The 26,363-nt window shown below is 44.4% G+C and overlaps 1 protein-coding gene and 1 long non-coding RNA gene across 2 annotated transcripts in view; one reads left to right on the top strand and one right to left on the bottom strand.

Annotated features, from left to right (window-relative positions):
- LOC111761071 (uncharacterized) overlaps window positions 1-17,435 on the top strand; it is a 55,799-nt gene extending 38,364 nt beyond the window's left edge. Inside the window, exons 3-4 of the long non-coding RNA XR_002794542.2 lie at window positions 16,570-16,745; window positions 17,307-17,435. This is a non-coding gene — a long non-coding RNA (uncharacterized lncRNA). The remainder of the gene's footprint in view (window positions 1-16,569; window positions 16,746-17,306) is intronic.
- A 1,053-nt stretch (window positions 17,436-18,488) lies between these two features.
- Window positions 18,489-22,236, bottom strand: CXCR4 (C-X-C motif chemokine receptor 4). The gene is made up of 2 exons (XM_004480155.5): window positions 22,122-22,236; window positions 18,489-20,083 (listed from the first exon to the last, which is right to left on the bottom strand). The coding sequence occupies exons 1-2, from the start codon at window positions 22,134-22,136 to the stop codon at window positions 19,037-19,039; spliced, it is 1,062 nt and encodes a 353-aa protein (XP_004480212.2). The 5' UTR covers window positions 22,137-22,236; the 3' UTR covers window positions 18,489-19,036.
- Window positions 22,237-26,363: the final 4,127 nt, after the last annotated feature.

Genomic DNA, 26,363 nt, shown 5'->3' with positions numbered 1-26,363 from the left:
ATGCCTGAGCAAGTCACTAGCTTGTGCACACCAGCCACATGGCTGTTGTCAATGAGGTGAGGAAATGGGGAAGGGGAGGGGGACAAAGAGAAAATATAGGTAGCTATTTTCAGATGGTGATGATGGTGATTTTGCTGGAGCAATTGGAGAGTCTCCTTTATGGGTTAAAAATAGCACACTACCTCAAATATAGCAGAATAAGCATTTTGGCCAACATTTAAAATCATTTTGGAAGCAGGGATTTAAACATCTAATTTAAATTCTAAACCTTGAATTTTTACAGATCTTAAGAAAACACTTGAACATACAAAACAACACCATTCTGCCACACAAACATCGATTCCAGCTAGTTGGATTTGTGTTTGTTGGGCAGGGCTGAGTGACTATGAAGGTCAACATGTAACCTTGAGCCCCTAATCAAAACCCATATCCCAAAAGCTTCCATGCCAGACAGACTCCTTTTCGCTTCCCACCAATGAAGAGGGACGGAAGTGGGTGAATCTCAGGGCACCCTTTTTTCGGCAGACTCTCTGCCATCGCTATCCTGCTGGAGCAGCCCTGTGGAGAATTGGTCGTAGAACCACACAGCCGTAGAGCACAAGGAGTTTATGCTGGCCGGTCCTTCACATCTGGGGTCCTGGGCAAAAGCTGCAGGCCACCCTTTTGTTTCCACTCCCAGTCCCTCCCACGTCTCGGGGGCCTTTCTTCCATGGTGCTGGGGATGCTCCAGTTGGTTCATCCAAGTTCCATTTGCTTCCCCAGAGGATGTGCATACTGATGGTGTGTTCTGCCTTCGGGAGGATGACCCAGGGAAGAGGCCCTCCAAGGCCCTGGAAGGAGGCTCAGAGCTGTTAGAGCATAGACTTAGGAGGCCCCGGTCTAGGGAACCCGAGGAACAGGTCTTCTTGGAGGGCATCTTCCGTGGCCCCGTGGCTCCTCACCAAAGGAGGGCCAGAGAGAGGCTCTCTCTACGGCAGGGTTCCCAGTAGCCCAGGTGAAAAGGTGGGACTGGGTTTGAGAACTACCGCTCCATTAGCCTCCTGGCTATTGGCCCTGAACTGCACAGCCAGATCGGCATAAACCAACACCACAGTTTTAGAATAGCTTCTTAACAGTGTTCACAAGGAGACTCCTTGACCCTTCCTTGGTCCAGTGTTTAGTTTTCCCTCTTCTCTGAGCTGCTCCGACCCTGCAACCATCCTTCCACAGCACTGAAAACAAATGCTGAGACTGAAGATGGTTACAAACATTTCTGGTCCACAGCAAATACTTATTTATAAGTCATCATTTGGATAATTGACATAGCTCAGTAAGACCTATAAAGTGCTATTCACAGAAAAGAACTTGATAACTCCTAAAAGTTAAATATACTTATTTACTCAATATTATTTATACCAAATTTGGCATAGTTTTTAGTATACAAGCAGAGGGGTTGTAGTGTGAGGCAGGCAAAGTTAGCTTATGCACTGGCACATGAACCTGTTGCTTTTATTAACAGGATCAGTCAAGATGAGGCTTTATTTTATTTCTGGGTGTATGCGTCAGTATTTCTTGAAAAAGTGGCACATAGCTAGACGTCAAGAAGGGAGAAACCAATGCAGACTCCAGCATCTGTATAGTATAAAGACCCTGAGGGCAGAGCCTCATTTTGTTTATAATCATTGAGTCTGATACTTGCCAGGTGCTTAATAGGTACTTGATGGGCAACTACAAAAGGAACTGAACTGAAAATTTCATTTAGTGAGGCATGGTGTTTCAATGATGCTCACTGATAAGGATGGTGACTGAATATTAACTTGCATTCTGTTTTATAACAGAGAAAACATTTTCATGTGTCACTTTAGATTTTTCATGTGAAAAGAGGAGGATTGAATCAGATATTCCAAAATGCTAAGAATCTTTGCTCAATTATTGTGCTGAGGCTGTGTTATATTTGTCATCAGTCATTGATTATTAGCCCATTGTCTGGCTAACCTTAACAGCTTGTTGGGGATATGGAATGAATATAAGATGGCCTTCACCCTTAGGAGATGGCGAGAAAAATAATACACAAAAAGCAGTGAGAAAACAAGTTAGTGTTCAACAGTCGGTTCTAAGAGTCAAAGATGACTTCAAGAATGGGGGGACTTTGAAGAAAGGAGATAACTTGGATAACTAGATAATGGGCAGAAATATCAATCAGGCTGATGGAAGAGTAGGCAAAAAGTGGAGAACCAGTTGACATGTTTGGGAACTCTGAGGATGGATATAATTTTAGAATGGAAAGTAGATAGGCTAAAAACAGATTGTGAAGACGTGGAAAGGAAAACATAAAAGTTTAGACTGAATTTGACAGGCAATAGAGATGCAGTATTAGTTTCTATGTCCTCATCTTACTAAACCTCTCATTAGCATTTTATACAACGGCCTGTCTTTCTGGAAATGCTCTCTTTTCTTGGCTTCCATATTTTTGGCTTTTCTCCTACCTTGCTGATCTTCTCTGTCTGCCTTGCAGGCTCATCCTCCTCAATTCAACCTCTAAATGTTGGAGTCCCTCACAGCTTAATCCTTGGCCCTCTTCTCTATCAATTGCACTTTATTTCATCGAGACCCATGGCATTAAATCCGGTGTCCGTGAAGGTAACTCTCAGGTTCATAACTCTGGCTCTATCCTCTCCTGTGAGCTACTCAGAGTCATAACTTGACTTCTTTACTTAAATATCCCACAAGAATCTCCCACTTACATATTCACCAGTCCCACTTACATATTGGCTATTCCCCAGTGTGGCTGAGGCTTGCTGGTTGTCCACCAACATCTTTTTTTTCCCTACTCTTCTCCTTTTAATAACAGAAAATTCAATATTTAGCTTGGCAGATGGCTGCCCAGCCAAAGGCTGCATTTCATAACATCCATTTCAGTTTGGTGTCGATGTATGGCTAGGCTATGACCAACGAGCTGTAAAGAGAAGTGATGTGTTGTGGCCTTCCAGGGTGCGGCCCTAAAAATTGCACTCTCCATGCTGTCTGCACAGCCAAGTTAGGGCCAAACCTTGTATATAGGATGGCAGAGCTGCCCTACCAGTCCTGGACTTGCCACCTGTAGCTTATTATGTGAGAGAGAAATAAGTTTCTCTCTCCTTTGAGTCACTGTGTTTTGGGACAATTTTGGTTTTTTTTTTTGGTTGTTGTTGTTGTTTATTTATATTAAAGTTAATAGATCACTAGAATGTTACATTAAAAAAAACATAAGAGGTTCCCATATAACCCACACCCACCACCCCCATCATTTTTGTAAATTGTATTGTTTTGAAGTTACAGACATAACAAAAAAGGTTACATTATAAAAAACATAAGAGGTTCCTGTACACCCTCCATCCCCCCACCCCAGTCCTCCCACACCAACAACCTCCCCCATCATTGTGGCACACTCACTGCACTCGGCGGAACACGTTTTGGAGTACTGCTGTACCACGTGGATAACAGTTTACTCTGTAGTTCACACTCTCCCCTGGTACATTCAGTGGGTTATGGCAGGATACATAACATCCACCATCTGACCCTGCAATATCATTTAAGACAACTCCAAAGTCCCAAAAATGCCCCCTCATCACATCTCTTCTTCCCACACCCTGCCCTCAGCAACTACTGTGGCCACTTTCTCCCTGTCAATGATACAATTTCTTCTATTAGTAGTCACGGAAGTTTTATAGTAGAATATCAGTAAGTCCACTCTAATCCATATTTTATGTCTCCATTCTGTGGAGGAATCCATCCATTCCACATGGATGATGGATGCAATTCTCCTGCTTGCAGTTGTAGGCACTCTCAGAATAGAAGCTTTGACTGTACCCCTCACTGATCCACTTATTCTTCCCCTTCTCAATAAATGGCATCTTTATCCACCTAATTTCTCAAACCAGAAAACCTGTTTATACCCCATCCTTCCTCTTCAGATTCAATTTACCAATAAGTCCTGTCAGTTGTTCCTAAAAATTATGTCTCAATCCATCCAACCCAAATCCATGTATTACCTTCTAACTGGTCACCTCCTTTCAATGTTGGCCCCATACAACCCTTCTCCTGACTGCAAACTGCTTTAAAAACTTAAACACACATGCTGTGCTTCTACTTAAAATCTTTCATTCCCTTTTCATTTCATTCAGATAAAGTCTTAAGTCCTGAGCTCGACCCCCTCTGATCAGGTCTCTGCTTTCTTCCCCATCATCAGTCTTCAGCCATGATGACCTTTTTCCATTTTATTTCAATCCCTAGTAGGTCCTAAAACAAACAAATGAACAAAAAGTAATTCTTAAAAAAAAAAAAAAAAAAAAAAAAAGAGAGACAAGGGGAGAGTCAAGGTGAAGCGCAGCAGAAACCAGGAACTGAGGTGGCACAACTGACAGGGAACCTCTCTCCACATCAGAGGTCTCCAGGATCGAATCCCGGTGAATCCTAGAGGAGAGAAAATGAGAAGAGGACAACATAGACAGCAAAAACAGAGGGTGGGAAGAGGGGAAGGGGAGAAAATAAATAAATAAATCATTAAAAAAAATAAAGTATATAAAAATGTATAATTATCTAATGCCTGTCTTCCCCTCTAGGCTGAAGCTCCATGGCGTTGTTCACCATGATTCTTCCAGCATTATCATAGCAGTTTCTCAAAAAATTGAATACTTCCTGAAAAGACATAAGTGGGAGAGGAACATGATGAAAGCATGTTTAAGGAAAATTTATCTGGAAGAAATACATAAAGTGGATTTTAGTTGAAGGAAAGAGGAAATTATGAGACCAAATGATATTTAAGAATCGGCAGACCACAGAATTGACGTGACGTCTTCTGCCTGTTGGTGCATTACTGTTCTATATAATCTATATAGCTTCTCTGGTCTTCAGGAGAACAGTCAAGAAATTGCCACAAGGTGAATGGACAGAGGTGTTGATTTTAGAAGGTAGAGGGCTCGCACCACCTTTGTAAAGCAGTCGTGTCTGTCATTTATGAAAGTCAAGTTGGCTCAGGTCCTGATGCGTTTGTCTTGTGGGCCATGCACATAGTTACACTGAGTCGGTGAACACTGTGCATCATATTGTGCATGACCAACGTGACCCTTCCAACCCTCATTAGCCAGGTAACCATCATATTGTATTAGCCCCTGCTACAGACGGAAAAGACATTGCTCTTTATAATGTAGTATTTCATAGACTTAAGGATATTCCTAATTTAATGGGGCAAATATTCATGTACATACTGTACAGTTCAGATTTCAAGCTGATATTTTTATATCCCTGAATTGTAAGACATTTGTTACACTGCAGTACCAGATTTGTTAGGGGCTCAGAAACAGCATTTATGGATGAAATGATTGCTTTTATTTTAGTCAAGATTTCTAAGTTTAGATGGCCAAATTTATAGTGCCTAGTGATGGAAAGTCAGTTTTTGTTTGTTTTTTTTTCAGTATTAAAAAGACTCTGTATGCATGATGGTTGGGCTACGTAAATACTCTTTTAACCTATGGCCCTATAAATCTTATGAGTGTTATTTATGGGTCAAGCAATGTAAATAGTATAAATGTAAAAACAAAAAACCCCAAAACAACCCATGTACCCCTGGAATATATGTAAAAACAAGTAAAACAAAAAAGGAAAAAAATGACAGATCACAGAATTTTAGGTCTTAGAAACATTCAAGTCTAGTGATTCTCAAGCTAGGCTTCTTATCCCCTCCAGATGAGGCGTCTTAGGGTGGCCATGAAATGGAGGAAGTTTTCTGTGTCTACCACCCCTTGTTTAACCAGAGCAATTATAATTTTATTTTTAATGTTGGGCATCTACATAAGATTTTGTTTGAAGATTGGTTTTCCTATAAATATTATTTAAATCTCTCATTTCATTGATCAGGAAATTGCAGCCAATTAAACAACAAGACAGTGATTCAGAAGCAAATTGTGTAATGTGGACTGCTGGACTTAAAAATTTCAGGGAGGACAGCCAGAGCAATAGAGGAAACTTTCCTGGGAGTGAAGGGGTTTAAACCCAATGGCCACACTTGTGAAATAAAATGAGAATACAAAGTTCAGTTGCCTTTGTTCCTATCAAGCAGTTTTTCTGCACAAAGTTCAGGCTGCAGCCCTTTTCCTGGAGGGAAGATGCAAGACATGGTGGAAGGAGCCAGGAGACATGGATGTGGGCTCTGTCCTGCCCACGCCACACAGTGACAGACTGGACACACGGACAAAGGAGATGGAAGTGCCACAGGAGACATCCAGGGTTCTAATGTACAAAGAGGAGGAGACTGGGAGGTGGGGAGAATGAGAGAAAGGTGGTTTGGACACAGATCCAGTTTATAGAGGACTCCTTTCTGTTTTTTGACATACTGGGTTTGAGGTGACATTGGAAAAATAACATATTGGCAGGTAAACCTGAAAGAATTAAGCCATTTTATGTGTCTGTTTTGTAGTCCCCATGATGTTCTAATCTCAATAACAGGGTTGTGTCTCCTATTCCATGGTGTCCTCTCCAGAACGCCCATTTCAAAATGCACATTGTGGAGATTAAAGAATTGAGGGGAGGGAAGTGGACTTGACCCAATGGATAGGGCGTCCGCCTACCACATGGTAGGTCCGCAGTTCAAACCCCGGGCCTCCTTGACTCGTGTGGAGCTGGCCCATGTGCAGTGCTGATGCGCGCAAGGAGTGCCATTCCACACAGGGGTGTCCCTTGCATAGGAGAGCCCCACGAGCAAGGAGTGTGCCCCATAAGGAGAGCCGCCCAGCGCAAAAGAAAGTGCAGCCTGCCCCAGAATGGTGCTGCCCACACGGAGAGCTGACACAACAAGATGACGCAACAAAAAGAAACACAGATTGCCGTGCCACTGATAAGGATAGAAGTGGTCACAGAAGAACACACAGAGAGAGCAGACAACTGGGTGTAGGGGGATGGGGGGAGGGAAGAGAAATAAATAAAAAACAAATCTTTAAAGAAAAATAAAGACTCGAGGGGAGCAGCTGTGGGGAGCTGTGGTTGAGTGCCTGCTTCCCATGTACAATGTCCTGGGTTCAATCCCCGGTACCTCCTAAAAAAAAAAAAAAAAAAGAAGCATTGATTCATGACCAGAACCATCATCTCTCACCAAGGCCGCACACACTCTTGCTAACTGGTCTTCCCAAAACAGCAATGGCCCTTTAAACGTCTTCAGGCTGCAATCAGTTATTTCAAAACCCAAATCTTATTGTTCTCTGGCCTCACCTAGGACCACTTCTCTCCCTGGCCTTGGAATATGACCATGCAGTTTCTCTGACTTCTTCCTGCCTCTGGGCCTTTGCACATGTCCTTCATGCGGTCATTTCCTACACCCCTTACCCTCTCCAAGCACACACTCCCACTCACCCTTCAGATGCCAGAACAGTCAACACTTCTTAGGGACTTCTTCCCTGACCCCCAGTTTAGGTCAGCTCGGGTCAGTTTCCTTTGTTTCTTTTGGAGCACTAAGTTCAGCTCATAAATATGCATTTATTGGTCTGGTTATTTGTTTAATGCTTAGTTCTCCTATTCTAGGTTCCATGTAAGCAGGGGCTATTTGCCTAGCACAGTGCCCGGCGTGTAGCAATGGAATTAATGAATGAATTAAAAGCTGAAACTCTAAATATTTGACTCCTTTAGATTCCAGATCTTCTATATATTTTTTAAAGCAAGCACTGATTCATCTGTAGGGACCTACCACACTTTAACAAAAATTTTAAATTTAAATCTTTTTTTCACGGTATAAAATATTTGGCAAGTTAAAGTCGTATCAGGTGTTAAGAACACATTCCCTTAAAGACCTAGATTTTGGTGAGGATGGCACTTTCTGGGAGACATTTGCATGGTTTTTAAGTGTAGAGGAATTGCTTGTCCTGACTTTATAAATCCTGTCTAGAAAGCCAGGTCTCCATACTACCTTTCAGAGACTGTGACAGTCTATGCGTGACTAGGAATCAGCCTTGACTTGGGAGCCTTGCAGGCTGACTGTGGGCAGCCCTAGCCCATGATGGAGCACGGCTGCTACCAGGGCTGGCCTCTTCTGCCCAAGCAGCGCTTCTCTAACAGGCCCCTTTCCTCTGCAGCTCTGGGTTGGTTGGCTGAGACTTGGTTGGATCTGGCCTGTGGTCTGAGGCTCTCTCCTCCCAGCCTTCCTTCTTCCCCAAGCCTGCAATCTGAAGGCTCTCTCTGCCCCTTCCTGTGTCCTTCCCTGTTCCTCTTTCACGGGTGATACCCTCCACTGTCCTCTTGTGCTTCTAACTCTGTCCCAGCATCTGCTTCGCAGAAGTTCCAACTGACTCCGGCGACTTTTAACAACAGACTGATATAAAACTAAAACGTCAGGCTTTTATTTATTTTTATTTTTAAAAATTTTCTTTTTTTTTTCTCTCTAAAGATTTTCAGTTGCCCAATTTATCAGGCCTATTTCTGAAATGAAGACTATTTCCAGAAGGATTATTCTTTTGCTACTATTATGTAAGCTCCACAGGGCCCATGACTTTATTTTGTCCCTGCACTTGACACATATTAGGTGCTCAATAAATATTCATTGAATGATTGAATGTGTATCTTGAGAACTTTTTTTTCTTTTTATGTTGAGTAGAAGAGACAAGAACAGGATACATTACAATAACATCTTAGGTGCCATAAAACCGTTCTAATAAGCAACTCTTTGTTTTATAATGTTTTAACTTGTGTTGGAGGCTATTGGTAAAAGGCGAAAGATTTATATGATCTGAAGAGAAACCAGAGTATTGTTGGAGGCTATTGGAAATAAAAATGCAATACAATAAAATGAAAAAGAAAAAATATCAAGTAAGGCAAAGAATTAGTACCTCTTCTCAAATGTCTAATCTATAGCCAGAGTTACATATGCATGTCCAAATATACAGAAAATAAAGGATAAGAACAAAATTCCTTGGTAATTCCTGGTAGAATTTGTAATGCTCAGTGAAGTAAATCATGGGTTATAAACAAGAAATGAATTTACAGCTCATAAATGACCATAAGCTTGAAAATATCAATAGAGATTTCTTTACTCTACAGATTTATAATCCTAAATCAAACCAGGCAATATCTTTATCATTAAACCATATACTTTTTGACATGCATATCTATTTATAGTAGAATAATTTGTTTCTCATAATTGTAATAAAATGTTTAAATTGTTTTCCTTAAAAGATTAACATTTATTATAAGAAGATTGTTAATTTTTTTTTCTTTCTAGTCCCAGTTTTCTATCTGACTCCTGAGCCCATATCAAGAGTAATGTATTATACTTGCAATATTCTCACCCCAAAAGTGAATGTTGGTCTTTTTACGCTTGCTTTTCCCATCTTAGAACTTTGCCTTATGTGACATGCCGTGAACCACCATTGTTGTGTGCTAATGTATTTGGAGGACTTATTAGAATGAAGGAAGTCTTCCCCAACATGACATTTCCTTTGTAATACAATACAAAAATGGAGTATTTAGGGTAGATCACTTATACATTGTTCCCTTCTCAGCCCCCCGCACGATTGCCGTCATGTATGAATGGCCTAACTGTTTTAGAGATTTCCTTTAAGGTTTTCTAATATACTTACTTTCCTGTGTATTTTGAAAGACTTGACCTCTCAGGGAGAAGTCCTTTGAGAGACGCCAGATTCATAGCATCTATCCAAAAGCCTTAATGCACCAGCCTTCTAAAGATGGCGCCATGACTCTGTGTGGTCTGGCGCAGGTTCACTGGCCATGAGCTCAGTGCGGCCTGTGGCCACTGCCACACAGCCCTGAATTCCATCCTCCTGTACTTTTGGCATTCTCTAGAATGCTTCCTTGAGATCATGACCCTCCGTTCAGAAACACTGGACTGTATCAGAGGCTCTGCCAGGAATATAATGGTAAGATTTCTGCTACTAGTAAACTCCACTTTTAGATTCTAAATAACTTGAGGGTAATGTATATCTTCCACAAATGTCTAATTAATTTCAGTTCACCAATACTTTATTTAGCTATTTAGCACCTACTTGGGCCCTAGGTCAAAAGAAAGAAAGAAGAAGAAAGGAAGGGAGGAAGGGAAGAAGGGAGGAAGGAATGAAGGAAGGGAGGTAGAAAGGAAGAAAGGAGGAGAAAAGGAGGGAGGAAGGGAGGGAGGGAGAGAAGAGATAAAGAAAGAAAAGACCAGATTCCTATTTTGAGCTAATACACTTCTTTCCTCCCTGCCCTATACTCTCTAAAATAAGGTGATTATCTTTTCATTATATGTATTTGTTATAGTAAAGATAAAAAATTCAGAGAAATTAAAAATATATATATATTTTTAGATCATCCAAAAGCTTTGCACCCAAACAACTACTGGTAATAACATTTTAATTTGTCTTCTTTTAAAAATGTGCATAAACTTACAAATATTTACAGTCAGATGGTATGCATATTTCACAACTTGCTTCTTTCATGTCACACATCGCAAACATTTTCTAACAACCTTCATAAACATCATTTAAGAAGTGGAATCATATCCCATTGCATAGATGAACCATGGTTTCCTTCAAGCTCATTTTGCTGCCAGATATTTAGGTGATTTCCAGTTTTTGGTTTTTGTGGTTTTTTTTTTTTTTTATAAATACAAAAGTCAACTTTGTGCATAAAATATTTTAATATGAAGGATTGTTTCCTTTAATTAAATGTCCAGAGATGGTCTCTCTGGCCAAAGGGGATGAAAGCACCAAGGTTTCCAGGGTATTTGCCAAATGGTTTCTGCAGGCTTTTCCCAGATTGCGCCCGCACCAGCTTAAGCTTGATGATCCCTAATTCGCTGGCACAGGAGGCTTTTTTACTTTGAAAATATTTGCTAGTTTGGTAAGTGAGAAATAGTGTGTTGTTTTTATTTTTATTTATTTGCTAGCTGATAAGGTTGAACATTTCTTTGTAATTTTATCAGCTTTATTTCCTCTTTTATGAATTGGCTCTTACTATTTTACCACTATTTCCCCCACATCTCTCTTCTTTTCTACTGCGTTCTGAGAAGATTTCTGTCCTGCAAGGGTTTTTTCCCCCAGCACCACTTTAGCCTGGATGGGTTGTCTTCCTCCTTCCTAGCCCTTGGGGGCTAAGAAGCCATTTTTGCATTGTCATGCAGACAGAACAGAAACTCCACTTGAAAACAGAAAGTACTCTGCAGTTTCTTCAGCTTCGGATCTGAGACAGAAGCTGGTCCTCTCACCTTGGGGAGAAAATTCTTTAGTGTAATGAAGTCGCTTGGAGACATTTTTAATAAGAGATCCAACAGTGGCAGCCTTTGGAGGTTAATTTTGACATTCCCAGGAGGGACCTGGAGGCTAAAAGGAAATAGAATTATCGTCATTCCCCCCAAAGCTGGGGTCAGGTCCAAAAATGCTTTCTGCTCCATTGATTCTCCTTGGGCTTTTGTGGCTCAGCTTGTGGCTGTGAAACACTATTCATTGCCATGGATTATGGCTTTTTTCTTTTGTCCTATTTACCGACTGTCTGAGGAACCGCTGCCAAAAGTTGTGACTGGTGATTATCAGTTTGGAGGAGCAGAGCTCGTGCTGGTCACGCCCGAGGAAGTTGTCCAGCGCGCCTGGACGGCTCACATGAGTGGTCGGTGTTCTAGCTACAGGGAGTATGACGGAAGAGGATGCCACCTTTTGCACTCGGGAAAATAAGAGAAAGTGGCACAAAGGTGATAAAAAGGCGACTCTCTTCACAGACCTTTCTTCCTGAAAGAGTAGACCCAGCAAAGAAGTAGGGCCTTGCCAACCGCTGGGGCACAAACCAGCACACAGACCCACTTGAAGAACCTATGCCAGAAAACATTAACATTTTTTTTAAAAAGCTATGGGAATATATGTACAACACAACCCGCCCCCCCCCCCATTTTAGCCGTTATCATGTATATAGCACAGTGGTAACAATTACATTCACAATCTGGTGCTACCAGTAGCACTATTCTTCACCAAAACTTCTGAGAAAGCATTTTTCAAATGGTAAAGTGCTTGAGGAATGGTGGGTGGATGTCATACTTAAACGCAAATAGATAGACAAGGCCACTGGTTCACTGGGGTTCTTGGTGCCTTAAGAGTAAACTCTTCTATTCAGGATTCTACTTATTCATTCATGCTTATTGACTCTCTACTATAGTTTAAACATTTTTCTAGACAGAGGTCATCAAATGAGGGCCTTTGGGCCAAATGTGGCCCACTGCCTTGTTTTTGTATAGCCTGGGAGCAAAGAATGATTCTTACAGATTTAAATGGTTGAAAATAAATCAGAAGAATAATATTTTGTAATATGTGAAAATTATGTGAAATTCAAATTTGTGTCCATAAAGTTTTATTGGAACACAGCCGTACTAATTCGTTTACATGTTGTCTGTGGCTTCTTTTGTCCCACAAAGGCAGTTATATAGTTGCAACTGAAACCATATGGCCAGCAGAACCTAAAATATTTCCTATGTGATGTGGGTCAGGTGAATGGGCTCCTGCCTTCCACATAGGAGGTTGCTGGTTCAGATCCCAGGGCCTCCTAAAGAAATAAGGAAGACAAACAGACAGAGCAAGTGAAAACATCAAGGGGCTGGGGAGAAATAAATAAAATAAATCTTAAAAAAAAAGAATTCAAAAATATTTCCTATCTGAAGATGTACAGAAAAAGTTTGCGACTGCTGTTCAAGACATTGGAAATACAGCAGTGAACAAGATAGAAACCGTCCTTGCATTCATCAACCTTACATTTCTGTGCAACATTACTTGAAAGGTGGCCCCAGCAGGACTCAAACCCATGATCCTGCTTGGAAACATCAGGCTTTAACCAAATGAGCTAACCTTATACACTTTTAACCAGCATTGGCACGTTCTTATGGAATCTGGTAACTTTTTGATCAAATCAAATTGAATATCTGTTCATTCACTATGCTAGACTGCACAGGTCTCTGTACTTGAGGTGTTAAGCCAGTTGGGAAGCAAAATTTATTGAAAAATGAAAAAAAATTAACAATGATAGTGATGCATATAATAGCCACTTTTAACTTTTCAAAAGCCTTTTATTTGCGTGTGTGTTCACACTACAGACTTCATGCACTAGGAATTTAGGATGAAAAAGCTCACTTTGGGCTGAAAGGCAGAGTCTGCTTGCCAAAGGAAATTGGATGTGGCCCAAAATGATGGTCTTGATTTCCTTCTTCAATCCCAAGGGCCTAATGAGTTGTCTCCTATGGACAGAAGGCTGAGAAACTGCCTTCAGGGCTCCTTCCCATACTCTATGTTTTGGCAGAATTTCTGCTCTTATCCTCATGACGTGAGCAGTTTCCCTTGGGCTGATGAAATAGGAGGGTAGAGGAGAATTGGAAGCTTCTCACCAGGGTTGGGAGGTAGGCAGTGGTTTGCTGTCCCTTGAGAAGGGAATCAGTGGAAGCAAGACTGAAGGAGTATTAAATAATAGAGGAGTTGGGTGTTTGGGTCAAAGATTTTGATTTCTTCAAAGGTAAGGTAGTTGGAAAGCCTGGGAATCCTTTAGCTAACTTTCCAGCATGCCCAGAACCTCAAAGGACTGCATCTTCCACTAGACTGTGAACAATTTTCATACCTGCCTGGTATTGTTCAGTAAATGGTTGATAAATGATTGGGAGAATGAAGGAAGGGAGTTGAATCATACACACCAACATTAATCAGAACGCTTACAGAATGGTGTGCTATTAGGAGTAGAAGTTTAGGGTGTTCACTCATTTGCTCATTCAGCAAATATTTATTGCACTACTATGATGTGCCGGACGCTGTTACAGGGTAACTTGAAACCCATTTTATTTCACCACTAACAGTGAAAATCTTTCTAAAATGTCAGCATTGCTTTGTCGCTTTCAAAAGTATAATCAAGCGAGTGTTCAATATTGAACCCCACAGAGTACTGAGGAGCATGGAGGATCTTTTCACCTCATGGTTATTATTCTGAATATTGGCCAACATCACAGAAAGCAGTAAAGTTACTGTGGTGTTTGAGAAGGCATGATCTGGTATCAGGCTGCCTGGTTCAAATTCAAGCTTTACTACTCAATGAATATGTGATGTTGGGAATGTGTTAAACTAGGCTCTCTGCCTCACTTTCCCCATTTGTAAAATGGGCAGAATAATAGTACCTACTTCATAGGGCTGTTGTGATCTTGGCGTTTAGTAAGCCCTCTGCAAATGGTGACTATTATTCTTATACATGATCTAGAAATAAAAAAGATAGAAAAGCTTGGAGTAAATATAGAGAGAACTTGAGGACATGCCTTGGAACTTGGGGTTCTGTTTAATAACATTTATAGTGTACATAGTGGAAAGAGCATAGCCCCTTTGTTCGTAGTTTAATGTCTTTGTTGAGGTCCTTGCCCAAAAATGGAGATAGCGATCTTTAACTTTTGGGACTGTTGTGAAAATTACGTGTATGAAAGTGCCTGGAATTAAGTGAGTTTTTTTTGTTTTTTTTTTTTAAAGATTTATTTTTATTTATTTAATTCCCCTCCCCTCGCCCGGTTGTCTGTTTTCTGTGTCTTTTTGCTGCGTCTTGTTTCTTTGTCCGCTTCTGTTGTAGTCAGCGGCATGGGAAGTGTGGGCGGCGCCATTCCTGGGCAGGCTGTACTTTCTCTCACGCTGGGCGGCTCTCCTTACGGGGTGCACTCCTTGCGCGTGTGGCTCCCCTACGCGGGGGACACCCCTGCGTGGCAGGGCACTCCTTGCGCGCATCAGCACTGCGCATGGGCCAGCTCCACACGGGTCAAGGAGGCCCGGGGTTTGAACCGCGGACCTCCCATGTGGTAGACGGACGCCCTAACCACTGGGCCAAAGTCCGTTTCCCAGTGAGTTTTTGATAAATATCATTTCCAACTGAAAGAATCAACTATGAGGAAGTAATTCAATTTAATTAATAGTGTTGATGAGTTAAGTTCTAGTTAATTGAACTGTAATATGTAAATCAATTTTTCTGTGGCCCAGTGGCTGCCCGATAAACACAAAACACCTGCAATGGTTTGGTTGAGCACCTTTATGTTAGATTTTGAAAAATTCTTTCCTCTTCTGTGGCTTCTTAGCAGTTTGGATCCTTCAACTCAGGATGTAACCAGCTTGTATTTTCAGTTGAAAGAAGGATTTTCAGAAGGTTTTAGAAGATTTGAATTGTTGGAATTAATAGGATTTGATTTAAGTGAATCAAAGTCAGTTGCAGACAATGTGACAATCGGCTGGTACCTCATCACTCCTTGTTTATTTTTTACATAACAGGAGGAAAATGAGAAGTGTTCCAAATTGAGTCACAGGCAGTAGAGAGGATTAAATGAGTAAACATCATGGTCTTTGGAGAGACAGATACTTGGTGGGAAACTAAGAGAGTCCTCAGTCACCCTTCTACCATTTCTTTTCCTTTGTGGGATGTCTTCCCTAGCATGGCATGTGGCAGCCCATCAGGGACTAGAAAAGAAATGAGAGTCCCTACCTTTAAGCAGCTGATAATCTAGTCAGAGAAGAAAAGAAATGAACAAACAGAAAGATGTGTTCGTGATCACAAGGCAACACTGAGTTGAAGTAAGAGTGGAAGAGAAGTGTGTGGGCTGAGTAGGAGCACTGAAATGAGACCAGATAAAGGAGTCTGTAGGGAAACCTTGGAACCCTGTCCAGTGCTACTGGGTGCTTCATGCATTCATGCTAGTTCATAAAGTCACACGGGTTGGCTATCCCAAGCTTTGGTGATTATTATCACTCCATGGCCCTCACTTTCCAAAAGGGGTTCTCACTCAACCTTGGACACTGTTGACGTTTTGGGCTGGTAATCCTTCGTTATGGGGCTGCCCTGTGCACTGCAGGATATTTAGCAGCACCCCTGGCCCCTACCGACTAGATACCAATGGCACCTCATCCTCCCACCCCTTAAAATAATGCTAAATGTTTCTAGATGTTGCCAAATGTCCCCTGGGAGGCAAAATCAGACAGGTTGAGAGCCAATGCTTTAAAAGGATTCTTTTCAACTTTTATGGTCCCTGAGGCACCAGCCTCTCTCTCAGGCTGTACTCAGAGAAGGTCATTCCTCCAGGCCCACAAGGGATATCCCTAGCTCTGACTGGCAGCCAGGCGGGGGACCTCCTCGGAGCAGGTTGGGAAAATCCCCATGAGGCCAGGCTGCGATACCTCATTTCTAAGCTTTGGGGGATGTCTGAATATTCTGACACAATCTGAATTTTGTCTCCAGGGGTCCTTGCCCCTCCTAAGTTGACTATTACATGGGAATAATATTAATTCAATTCTACTTATGGACTCTTTATTAAATATGACAACGAGCTTGGAGAAAGTCATGAACTTAGTTGAATTATTAAAATAGACCTGTATGGGATCCCCCTAAAAGAGCACCCCAGAATTAATATTTTAACTAAGTATAACCACAGAAGGGAAGCCCCAAAGGGGAGGTGATTTGCCAAGTGGCATTTTAGGAAAATAAGTTTTGCAGGATGAAAACATCCACTGTCCTCCCCTACAGGCTTAATGTTATTAATAACTCAGATGTCATGTCTATGCTATTATTGACAGCCTGCATACAATTTAAATATTTTAGCTGCCATTATACAACTGGATCTACATGTCTGACCTTCAAGGGCCCCATTCATCAGAGATGAGGACAGGGAACAATCAGCCGCTTCATGCAGGACGGCCCACAGACTGGAGTTCCCCCGCATTGTCAGACGGACCGCGACGCTGGGGACGCTTTGGAGCCACTGCAAACATGGCAGGGTCAGAATGATGGGGGGCGCGGGGAGCAGGACACCCTTTTGGGGCGGAGAGTCAAGGTTTTTTTTCCTTTTGAAAAAAGATCAACCACCTTTGTTTCAAGGGAGAATAAAATATCCATTAAGACTGGCGAGACTGGGAATTTGGGTCTCTGCTCAGCTCCTTTTGTTGTGACTCCAGGGCACAGGGAATGGAATCTGGGGCAACGAGGTTTCATGCCAAGATGAGAAAGAAAGAGAATTCCGTCCAAGGAGTTCTTGTATTGTCTCCTGGAGAATAAATATTTATAGAGAAAGTTTAAGTGAAGTCTTTTACAAAGGTCATTGCTGTTAAGACCATGCCTTTGAAAGAGTACGTGTAAAACTATGCGTAAATGAAGGGTGATCCAATTAGGCTTCCCAGGGAAAACCAAGAAAGCTCAAGATAATTTCCTATCTGAAATCTAATTGTGTTCTCAAGTGGAGTAGGAATACCACTCTGAATTATCCCAGATCCATAGACCGCAGCAAAACATACAGCCAAATTGGATTCTGCTTTAAGTAATTAAGTTATTTCCCTTCACAGGATCTATAATTTGCCTTGAATAAATGTGATTTGCCTCAGAAAGATAAGGCATTGCAATTTTTCCTCCAAAATGGATTTTCTGTGCCAGAAACAATTACTGTGAGTAGCCCAAATATTGCCTTAATTGTATCCTGGTTATTTTCTTTGAATGCAAGCCTAACGTGTTGTTTGTTCCAAACCGAGGTAGGTATGGCTTCGGCAATTTAGAAGTAATCTCGAAACGGAGACTGGAGTTGAAATTTACTCAAGAGCCTGGGGCTTGCACAATGGTGTAAATAGCTATGGGTATGTTACACAAGATTCCAAAGTCTTGTGCAAAATATGGGCAACGTGGAGCTTACTTCAGGGGATCTTTCTCCTGAGCTCTGAAATCACAAATACTTTCAGCTGCTCTGCTGTGCCCTTGAGGAGATGGTAGGGGTTGCAACGGATGAAGAATAAAAGTGTTGAGATTTGCATAGAAGATATTGCAAGAGGAGTATTTTGGGCATGGTTAATTTTATGAAGAAAACATTCACTTTGGCTTTATTTTCAATAACAATTCAGTTTACTTATGACCAGGTGTTCTGGGGGGGCGGTGGGAGGCATCGTGATGGTGGTGGCCCAAGAGTACCTAATGGTTAAGAGCAGGGGCTGGGAGTGAGAAACGGCTCGTGCATGTAAACTGGTAAATTATTTGTCTTGGAACCTCAGTTTTCCAGTCTGTGAAAAGGGTATAATGGTGCCTCCTGGGAGAGTAAATGAGAAAAGCATACACAATGCCTGCCATGGCGGGCACGGATTACACAGGAACAGTAATAAAATCTAATGTGTTGTACCTTTCCTTCTCTATGCACATTTATCCTTCAGAAAGACTATCTTTCATAGGATAGTCTCTGAGCTGAAAATGGTAGAACCTTCAGCTTCTCATCACATGACCTGGCTTCAGATAGTAGCTCTGCTACTTATCACATGACTGACCAAGTCACTTAAGGCTTTTTGTCCCTCAGTCTCCTCATCTCAAAAAATGTTAAGTAATAATAGAATCAGAACCTTCAGAGTTGTGAGGAAGATTAGGTAAAATATTACAATTGAAGGATGTAGGACAGTACACCTGGCATGCTATAAACAGGTCTATTATTGTGATTTTTGTTTTTCTGCCAGCCAAAGTAAAGTCAACAGAAATTAGAACAGAACACTAAATCAATTTATTATGTGCTTTTATTAACAGCATAATACAAGACTGTACATGGTAGGTTCTGAAATCAACCCACTGCTGAAAACTGAAAAACCACCCTTTTTATACCACTTGAGGCTTTGGTTGTAAGTTCTAGCTCCATAACATAGTGTAACCAAACACCTGAAGCACAGTGGGGGCGGAAATAAGGGTCCACTGGAATGGAGAAATTACTTATGCACAAACAGCTGAGGATCATTTCTAGCTTACAGTGATTTACTACACACTCCCAAATGTTCAGTTCCCTTTTCTACAATGCTACAACCCAGACACACAGCAACTAAAAACTTGGCCACAGGTCCTGCCTAGACGCCCATCGACACGAAACAAACAAAAATATTTATATAAATTAAGTCAATTAAACCTTACAAAAGCTAGAGAAACACCAGACAAAATTCCACCGTCAATAAAAACTGTACAGGATAGGTCAGTCTTTCATATCTGAAAAATCCGTAACTTAAAAAAAGTTCTTTGTGGTATTAAAAAAAAAAACAACCAGTCTTTTAAATCAACGTTAGCTGGAGTGGAAACTGGAAGATTCAGATTCGGTGGAAACAGAAGAATGTCCGCCCCGTTTTCCTTTAGAGAGTATCTTAAGGCTGGACCCTCTGCTCACAGAGGTCAGAGTATTCTGGGCAGAGGTTTTAAATTTGGCCCCAAGGAAAGCATAGAGGATGGGATTCAGGCAACAGTGGAAAAAAGCTAGAGCCTCGGTGATGGAAATCCACATGTGCACGGTGTTCTCGAAGTCGCAGCCTTGCCTGATGATTTCCAGGAGGATGAAGGAGTCAATGCTGATCCCAATGTAGTAGGGCAGCCAGCAGGCAAAGAAGGCCAGGATGAGAATGACTGTGGTCTTGAGGGCCTTGCGCTTCTGGTGACCCTTGGAATGGGACAGCTTGGAGATGATAATGCAATAGCAGGACAAGATGATGATGCCCGGCAGGATCAGGCCAACCATGATGTGCTGGAACTGGAACATGACCATCCACAGGTCGCTGGGGTAGAAGCGGTCACAGATGTACCTCCCTTCCACCTCACTGGCACTGGCAAAGATGAAATCGGGAATAGTCAAGAGGAGAGCAGGTATCCAGACGCCCACATAGACCACCTTCTCAGCCAAGAGCTTCCGTGGCCTCTGGCTATTGGTGGCGTGAACGATGGCCAGGTATCGGTCCAGGCTGATGAAGGCCAGGATGAGGACACTGCCGTAGAGGTTGACCGTGTAAATGACATGGACTGCCTTGCATAGGAAATTCCCAAAATACCAGTTGGCCACTGCATCCACTGCCCAGAAGGGAAGCGTGAGGACAAAGAGGAGATCTGCCACCGACAGATGCAGCCTGTACTTGTCTGTCATGCTTTTCAGTTTCTTCTGGTAACCCATGACCAAGATGACCAGTCCATTGCCCACGATGCCGGTCAAGAAGATGATGGAGTACACGGTGGGCAGAAAGATACGGTTGAAGTGGGCATTTTCTTCCCGGAAGCAGGGTTCCTTTATGGAGTCATAGTCACCTGAGCCACCCAATTCCTCAGTGTCATTTTCTGTCGTATAGATCTGTAAAAGAGGCAAGGGAAAAGACATTCACTTCCAAGTTCAGCACGTATTATTCAAGTTAAAAAATGTTTCTGGGATTCAAAACAAAGGCAATTATAAAACCCCACAGGGTCCAAGCCTTCTTCAGGAAAGTGTCCTACGAAAGTATTGGGGTGAGGCAGGGTAGAGTTATCCCGGAATCCTACCATCTTCCACCCCATCTTCCTCCATTCACTATATCATTAGGATCAATTACAAAACTCTTTGTTTAGAACAAAAGGGCGCTGAGACCCCGAGGGTTACAAAGCCACACCTTTGCTAACCCTTCGGCCCCGCCTTCTAGAGGGAAGGGGAAAAAAAAATACAAAGGGGCCACGCCCACAGGGCACGGGCATGGGGGCGGGGCTGCGGGGCTGCGGGGCAGGGTGGTGGTGGAGGTGGAATCCAGCGCTCCGCCGAGCTGGGAAGGCTGGGACATTCCGTATGAAGATTCGCCAGCGGAGGGAAGAGGGGCGCACTTGGGGCACTCATTTTCCTAAGGCACAAAGCATTGTTTTTCCCACGCTCATCTAAACAGAAACCGTTCCGCAGCTCAAGCAACATGTGGGTGGGGAAGAAAAACTTTTGGTCCTTGCAGTGGCTTCTGTAGTGGACAAACCCGCACCCATCCCAACCCCCTCCCCAAAGCTGGCGCTCTTCGAGGGCGTGGGCGTCTCCTTTGCCACAACCAAGGTCAACCTTTGGCGGGTTTCGGACGTTAGAGAGCGCGGCATTTTCCTGGGTGGGGAAAGTCACGGGGTCTGGACCCGTGGTCCTCGCCCCAAGTTTCATTTCCTCACTTTCCCGGTTCCCTAACCACCTCACCAACGATCCGGTGTATGGGGGTGGGGGGTCGGCAGGTGGTGGGCGCGCCGGGGACCTGGTCGCCTAGCTCCAGGCCACCGCGGCTGCCCACCACGCCCATGCCCAAGGCAGGCGGGCCGCGGCTCCAGGGATGCCCCGGAGGCCCGCGGGCTCCGTCCAGCACCAGGCAGGGGAGAGAGTGGGCGGCTCCGCCCCGAGCGCCTTTGAATTGCGCGCCACCGGAGGAAACGAAAAGCCTCCCTGGCCAGGGGGTTTCAAAAAGCTCCAGGAAACCACCGACGGTTAAACGGCGCAGTTGGGTTGGGAGGGAGCCAAACGGTCTCCCCACATGCACCTGCCTGTCTGCGCAGCGGCGAGCGTGCAGTCCAGGTGCTCTCCCAGTCGGCCCCGACTTCGCCGCCCTGCGCACCTCCGGGCGCGACTGCTCGGTGCCTGCTTATACTTCTTCGACCTCTGCACAGTCCCAAACTCCCGAACCCCAGGGTCCACCCGCTGGCGTGGGGAACCCGCGCGCTCCGGACGCCCGGGACGACTCCCCCTCAACACCAAGGCGGCCGGGGTTGCTCCCGACGTCCTCCCAGCGGCAGCCACCATTCGGACCCCTTCGGCGAGCAGCGCGGTGGGTCCGCCCGTCTTTCCCGCCTTCTGCCCGCCGTGCCCGAGGGACTGGCACAACTCCGTGGTCGTGCAGAGTTTAACACTCGCTCAAAGGCAGAACAGTTCCCGGGCACCTCCGCCCAGAGTTAACCCGAGGCGCAGTCTCTCTCTGGGACTACGCGGGGTGCACCGCCCTCCGCCTCTAAATTAAGATAAGGGAACTCGTTTCTAGAAACGCTCGCCTTCCCCGGGCAAGAGACCCTTGGTCTGAGTCGCGGGGTAGCGTGGGCCTTCTCTGCACTTGTGCACAAAATGCTCCTATGTTTGCAAACAGCGTGCAAGCCCGGCGCGCGCTCAAGGGGGAGACACATGCAGTCACCGGAACCACCGTTCCCATCTTTTCTTCTCTGCAGAGAAAACGATTCCATTCTTACTCCCCCCGGTGTAGCCCTGCGCGTGAACACTTCTTTTCGTGCCTTCTCTCTCGGACACCCGTCCCTCCAATGTTCAGATCGCTTCTGCTTGCTCCGAGAGGGATTTTGCTCTAAGTTTAAGCATCTGTACATTTAAGAAAAAGCAGGTCTGAAATTGGACTTACACTGAGCCCGTCCATGGTGACCGCTCACTCTCCGGCCGCGAAGGCTACTGGAGCACTCAAAAGCCCGAGGTCACTTTGCTACCTGCTGTTGCAGCCAACAAACTGAAGTTTCTGGCGAAAGCTGGACTTTTATAAAAACACGCTCGAGCAGCAGCGCATGCGTCGTGCAGGCGGGGCGGGGCAGGCGGGGCGGGCGGGGTTGGTGGGGAGAGCTGCCGACGCCCGGGAGGAGGTTGCGGGGTAGGGGGGGGAGGGAGTGCGCGCCACGGAGACCCCCGCGGAGCTGGCCTGGGAAGCCCGGGAGAGTGCGCGGCTCGGCGCGTGGCCACGGCGCGGTCCTGGCAGGCAAGGGCAGCCTCGAGGAGTTCCCGAATTTGGGAACGCGGGGTGCGCCTGGAGGGAGGTGGGAAGCGCAGGCTGGAGAAGCGATCCTGCAGGGCGCCTCCATCCTTGCTCCCGTGGATGGAATCCCATACCCGGGAACGCTACGAAGGGAGACGCGGAGCCCAGACCGGGAACGTGACTTGCCGGAGTGACCCAACCAGTAGGTGGCAATGCTGGAAGTGGGGCCCCAGCGTGGGACTCCGTTCCATGCTCTTTCAGCGTCTGCGTGCCCTCAGAAGATAAAATAAGTAAAGGTCCTTTTTTATTTTTTGTAGCCCCACCGTATATAGATCGTACGTGCATATTCACAGTAATGTTCTGGTGTACACAATCATGGGAACACTTTCTGAAGGAGGTAGGATCTGGCAAAATTCTGTAGAGGGATGCCGTGATCGAGAAGTAGGCTTGCATTCTCGGCAGGAATGTTATAATGGTAACCATTTCGTGAACAGTACTTTAAAAATAATTACAAAACGGTGCTATATTAAAAGAGAAAATGTAGCGAATACTACTTTTGTAACAGATCACGAGGTATTTTCACCTCGTCACCCTCACAACAACGTTGTGGGACGCTGTCACCGTTCCACGGCGGCACTGACTCCATTCACTGAGGGCCGCCTGCGTTCCAGGCCCTGTTCTAGGTGCTGGGGATACAGCGGTGAAACAGCAGGACGAGGGCCGCGCCCGGGAAGCAGGCCTAGGGAGCTGGAATGCCCGCGAGGGCCAAGGCTTCCCCGGCCGGCTTGCACCCCGATGTTTGGACCCCACTTTTATCTGCTTCCGCCGCTCCACGCGGAGGAGCCGCGTGGGCAAGGATTGATAATCAAGTTGAAGAGCCCGGTGGGGCGGGGCAGGGGATGGCGCGATGCTTAAAGGAGTGCCCGCGGCCGTCCAGGCAAGACTTTCTGGCCTACGCCACTTCCCGCCGGCGGCGCCGGGTCGGGTGGGGCGGCGGAGGGCGTGAGGGGCCCGGCGGGGAAATGGTGCGACCGCAGGCGGCGTAACCGCAGCAGCCAAGGCCCGGGAGCGAGGCGCGCGCGCCTGCGGGCTGGAGAGGCGGCGGCGCCGCGCGCTCCCGGCCGCCCCCCGCGCCTGCCGCACCCCCGGGACCGTCGCAAGGAGAGGCCTTGCCCCGACTGGACCCTCAAAAGCCCCTCCTTCTGTTTGACCAAATAACATCCTTCGGGCTGGAGATGTTTCAGAGGTAGCCCAGGAACTGGAATCTTTTTCTCTCCAGAGCATAATTCCCCTGCGTTTCCTGGTCCCCTTGCTAATGCTCATTGACGGTCCTCATCGAATCTGCTCTTTTACCAACACAGGAAAGCTTGAATTGGGCCCAGGAGGTGGGACTTGCTGAGACTGCCAAATTCGGACGCATAATAGTGACCAGATAAAATCAATCATCATATTCCCTCGTGTAGATTTTTTAAAACTTGTAAAAAAGCCCCTTTACTTTAATTAAATCATTAGAACTTCAGGCTCTTCACATCTTCATAAACTAGGTAGCAGAGGCATCCTATTGGTTGAAAGGACGAGAATTTCAGACAGGGTACATATGACTTGCTTTTCACCAGCTTGAATGTCTGCTGCGTTGTACCTCAAAACTCCCCTCCTCACCGGCTAAAATCTGAAAGGTGAACTCTTCCAACTCTGCTGGAAAAGGGGAAGGAAAAATCCACAGTAAAATGAGTTACATATTTGTTGATTGTAGACAAAAGAAGCTCCTTCCTTTATCTGAGGACTCCTGTAAGATGGTTTTAGGTATAGCTGCTGAAATGAAGTAAGGTGATTAAAAGAACCATGAAATGCTGTTTTCTGGTGATCAAATTAGGCGAACAATTTTCTTTTCGAAGATAATATTCCGCCTCAGAATTTGATAAGAACAGCTGTCTTTTGTGTGGCTGGTGGGGATTCCAGTTGGGACAACCTCTCTGCTCTCTCTGGAGAACAGTTTGACTCTATTAGGAATCTTAGAACAGTAGTGCCACCCAGGAGCTTAAGCTAAGGAAACAGGATTTATGCCACAAAGGTGTTCATGGAAGTCTTCTTTATATAGTGAAACGTTTGAACAGCCCTGAATATCCACTGTTATTGGAGTAGTTGAGAGATGTGGGTACATCTCTATATGGACTTCCATGTGGCCATTATAAACGATGCCTGTGAAAAAATTTTTAATGACATGGGAAAATATCCATGAAATGTTATGTGCTAAAAAGCAGGATTCAAAAATGTGTGCATGGTATGGTCTCAGTTATGTGAAAATATGGACAAGGAGAAGATTGGGAAGAAAGCCAAAATGTTTACAGGGGTTTGTTTTCATTGGTACAGAATTTTCTTCCTTTGCATTATTCTATGCTTTTCAATTTTTCTATAATAGACATGAAAAATTTTCATTTTCAGGGAAAAGTAATAAATATATTAAACAGGAAACAAAAAGCTTCCCTTTTCATATTTTTCCTCTTCTTAAATATCCACTAGATGTGAAGACTTTTCCTATAATAGACACCCTGTTCCTTTTGCAAGGAATGATCTCCCTTTATTTTCCCCTGAACCAATCCTACTGAAACTTCTATCCTCAACTACCCCATTGTTTTCTTAAAACAAAACAAAAAAACCGCCAAAAATACCCCAAAACTCAAACATTCATTGAGTACTTGTTATGTACAACTGACCTCATGTAACCCCCTCACAAATTCTGCAAGACCAGTACCATCATCTTTATTCCGTAAATAAAGAAACTGAGGTCCGGAGACGACGAGGAAACTGCCTGTGATTATACCACGAGGATCTGCACCAGTCTGGCTCCAGAGCCCAGGCTTGCCCCACTGTCTCACAGGGTCTCTTTCTCAGACGGTAGCAACTCACCCTCTGAAAGCTCCCACCTCTGAAAGGTCATTTAGCGTTTACTGACATACTGCTTTGAGTGTCATCTCTTGTGATGTTATTTAACTTGTAAATGAGACTATGCATTTTTTTCTCTCCCCTAAATATTCTAAGTTCCTTAAAGGATTCACTTTAAGTATCACCCAGATAGCTTCTATCCAGCCAGTCCAGCCAGTTAAACAAATAGTGGACTCCATAATCATTTATTGAACGTTTAAAGAATTAATAGCTTTCCTGTTTCCAGAGCCAGGCTTAGGGGCTGTCAAGGCTTTGGCAGGGTCCCTAAATTCTCAGGTTGGCTTTAGCCCAGGGAATAACCAGCTTTGGCCACAGCTCAGAGAGGAGGTTTATTAATCCAGTGGCAAGCTTCCTGCCACCTCCTGTTGCTTGTTCTGCAGCTGGTTGATTTGTGTGTAAGTGTGTGTGCATGTGTATGTATGTGTGTGTTTCACACAGAAAGTTGCACGCTGTCCCAAAATAAGCTGGAAGTCAGCTGGAGAGAAAGCTCAGGGACAGACCTTCTCCTGATGGTGGGTGGCAGGAGGCAGTGGGATTAAAGAATGCCATTAGGTCCTGATGTGTGCTTGCTGGCCCCTCTTCTGTCTCTTCAAAGAAATATGGCCACTGTTGTTTTTGAGAGAGAAAGAGTACAAAATTCCTTGAAGGGAGTAGTTAATATTTTCCTAAGTGATTAAAAAAGGAGGCTGCTTCCAAAGGGGCATGTAATTCTAGCAGACGGTTACAAATCTCAAGGAGACAGTGATATCAAATATCAACTATTTCCAAGCTGGTGTTAGGTGGGAGAAATGGTCGCTCTACCCCATGGCACCCCAGCTCACTCCTTCCCCAACTCCTGTCTCCAACATCTTTAGGTGAAAGTCAACTTTGGAAAATAAAACTAAGTCATCTCTCTTGTAACTTGATTCCAGTTTAGGAAAATTACTACTTGTTTTCTGGGTACCATTTTCACCCTAA

This window comes from Dasypus novemcinctus, chromosome 7 (genome assembly GCF_030445035.2).
Source record: "Dasypus novemcinctus isolate mDasNov1 chromosome 7, mDasNov1.1.hap2, whole genome shotgun sequence".
NCBI classification, from domain to species: Eukaryota; Metazoa; Chordata; class Mammalia; order Cingulata; family Dasypodidae; genus Dasypus; species Dasypus novemcinctus.
Note: the sequence above shows the minus strand (reverse complement) of the source record. Positions and strands in the feature narration are given on the sequence as shown.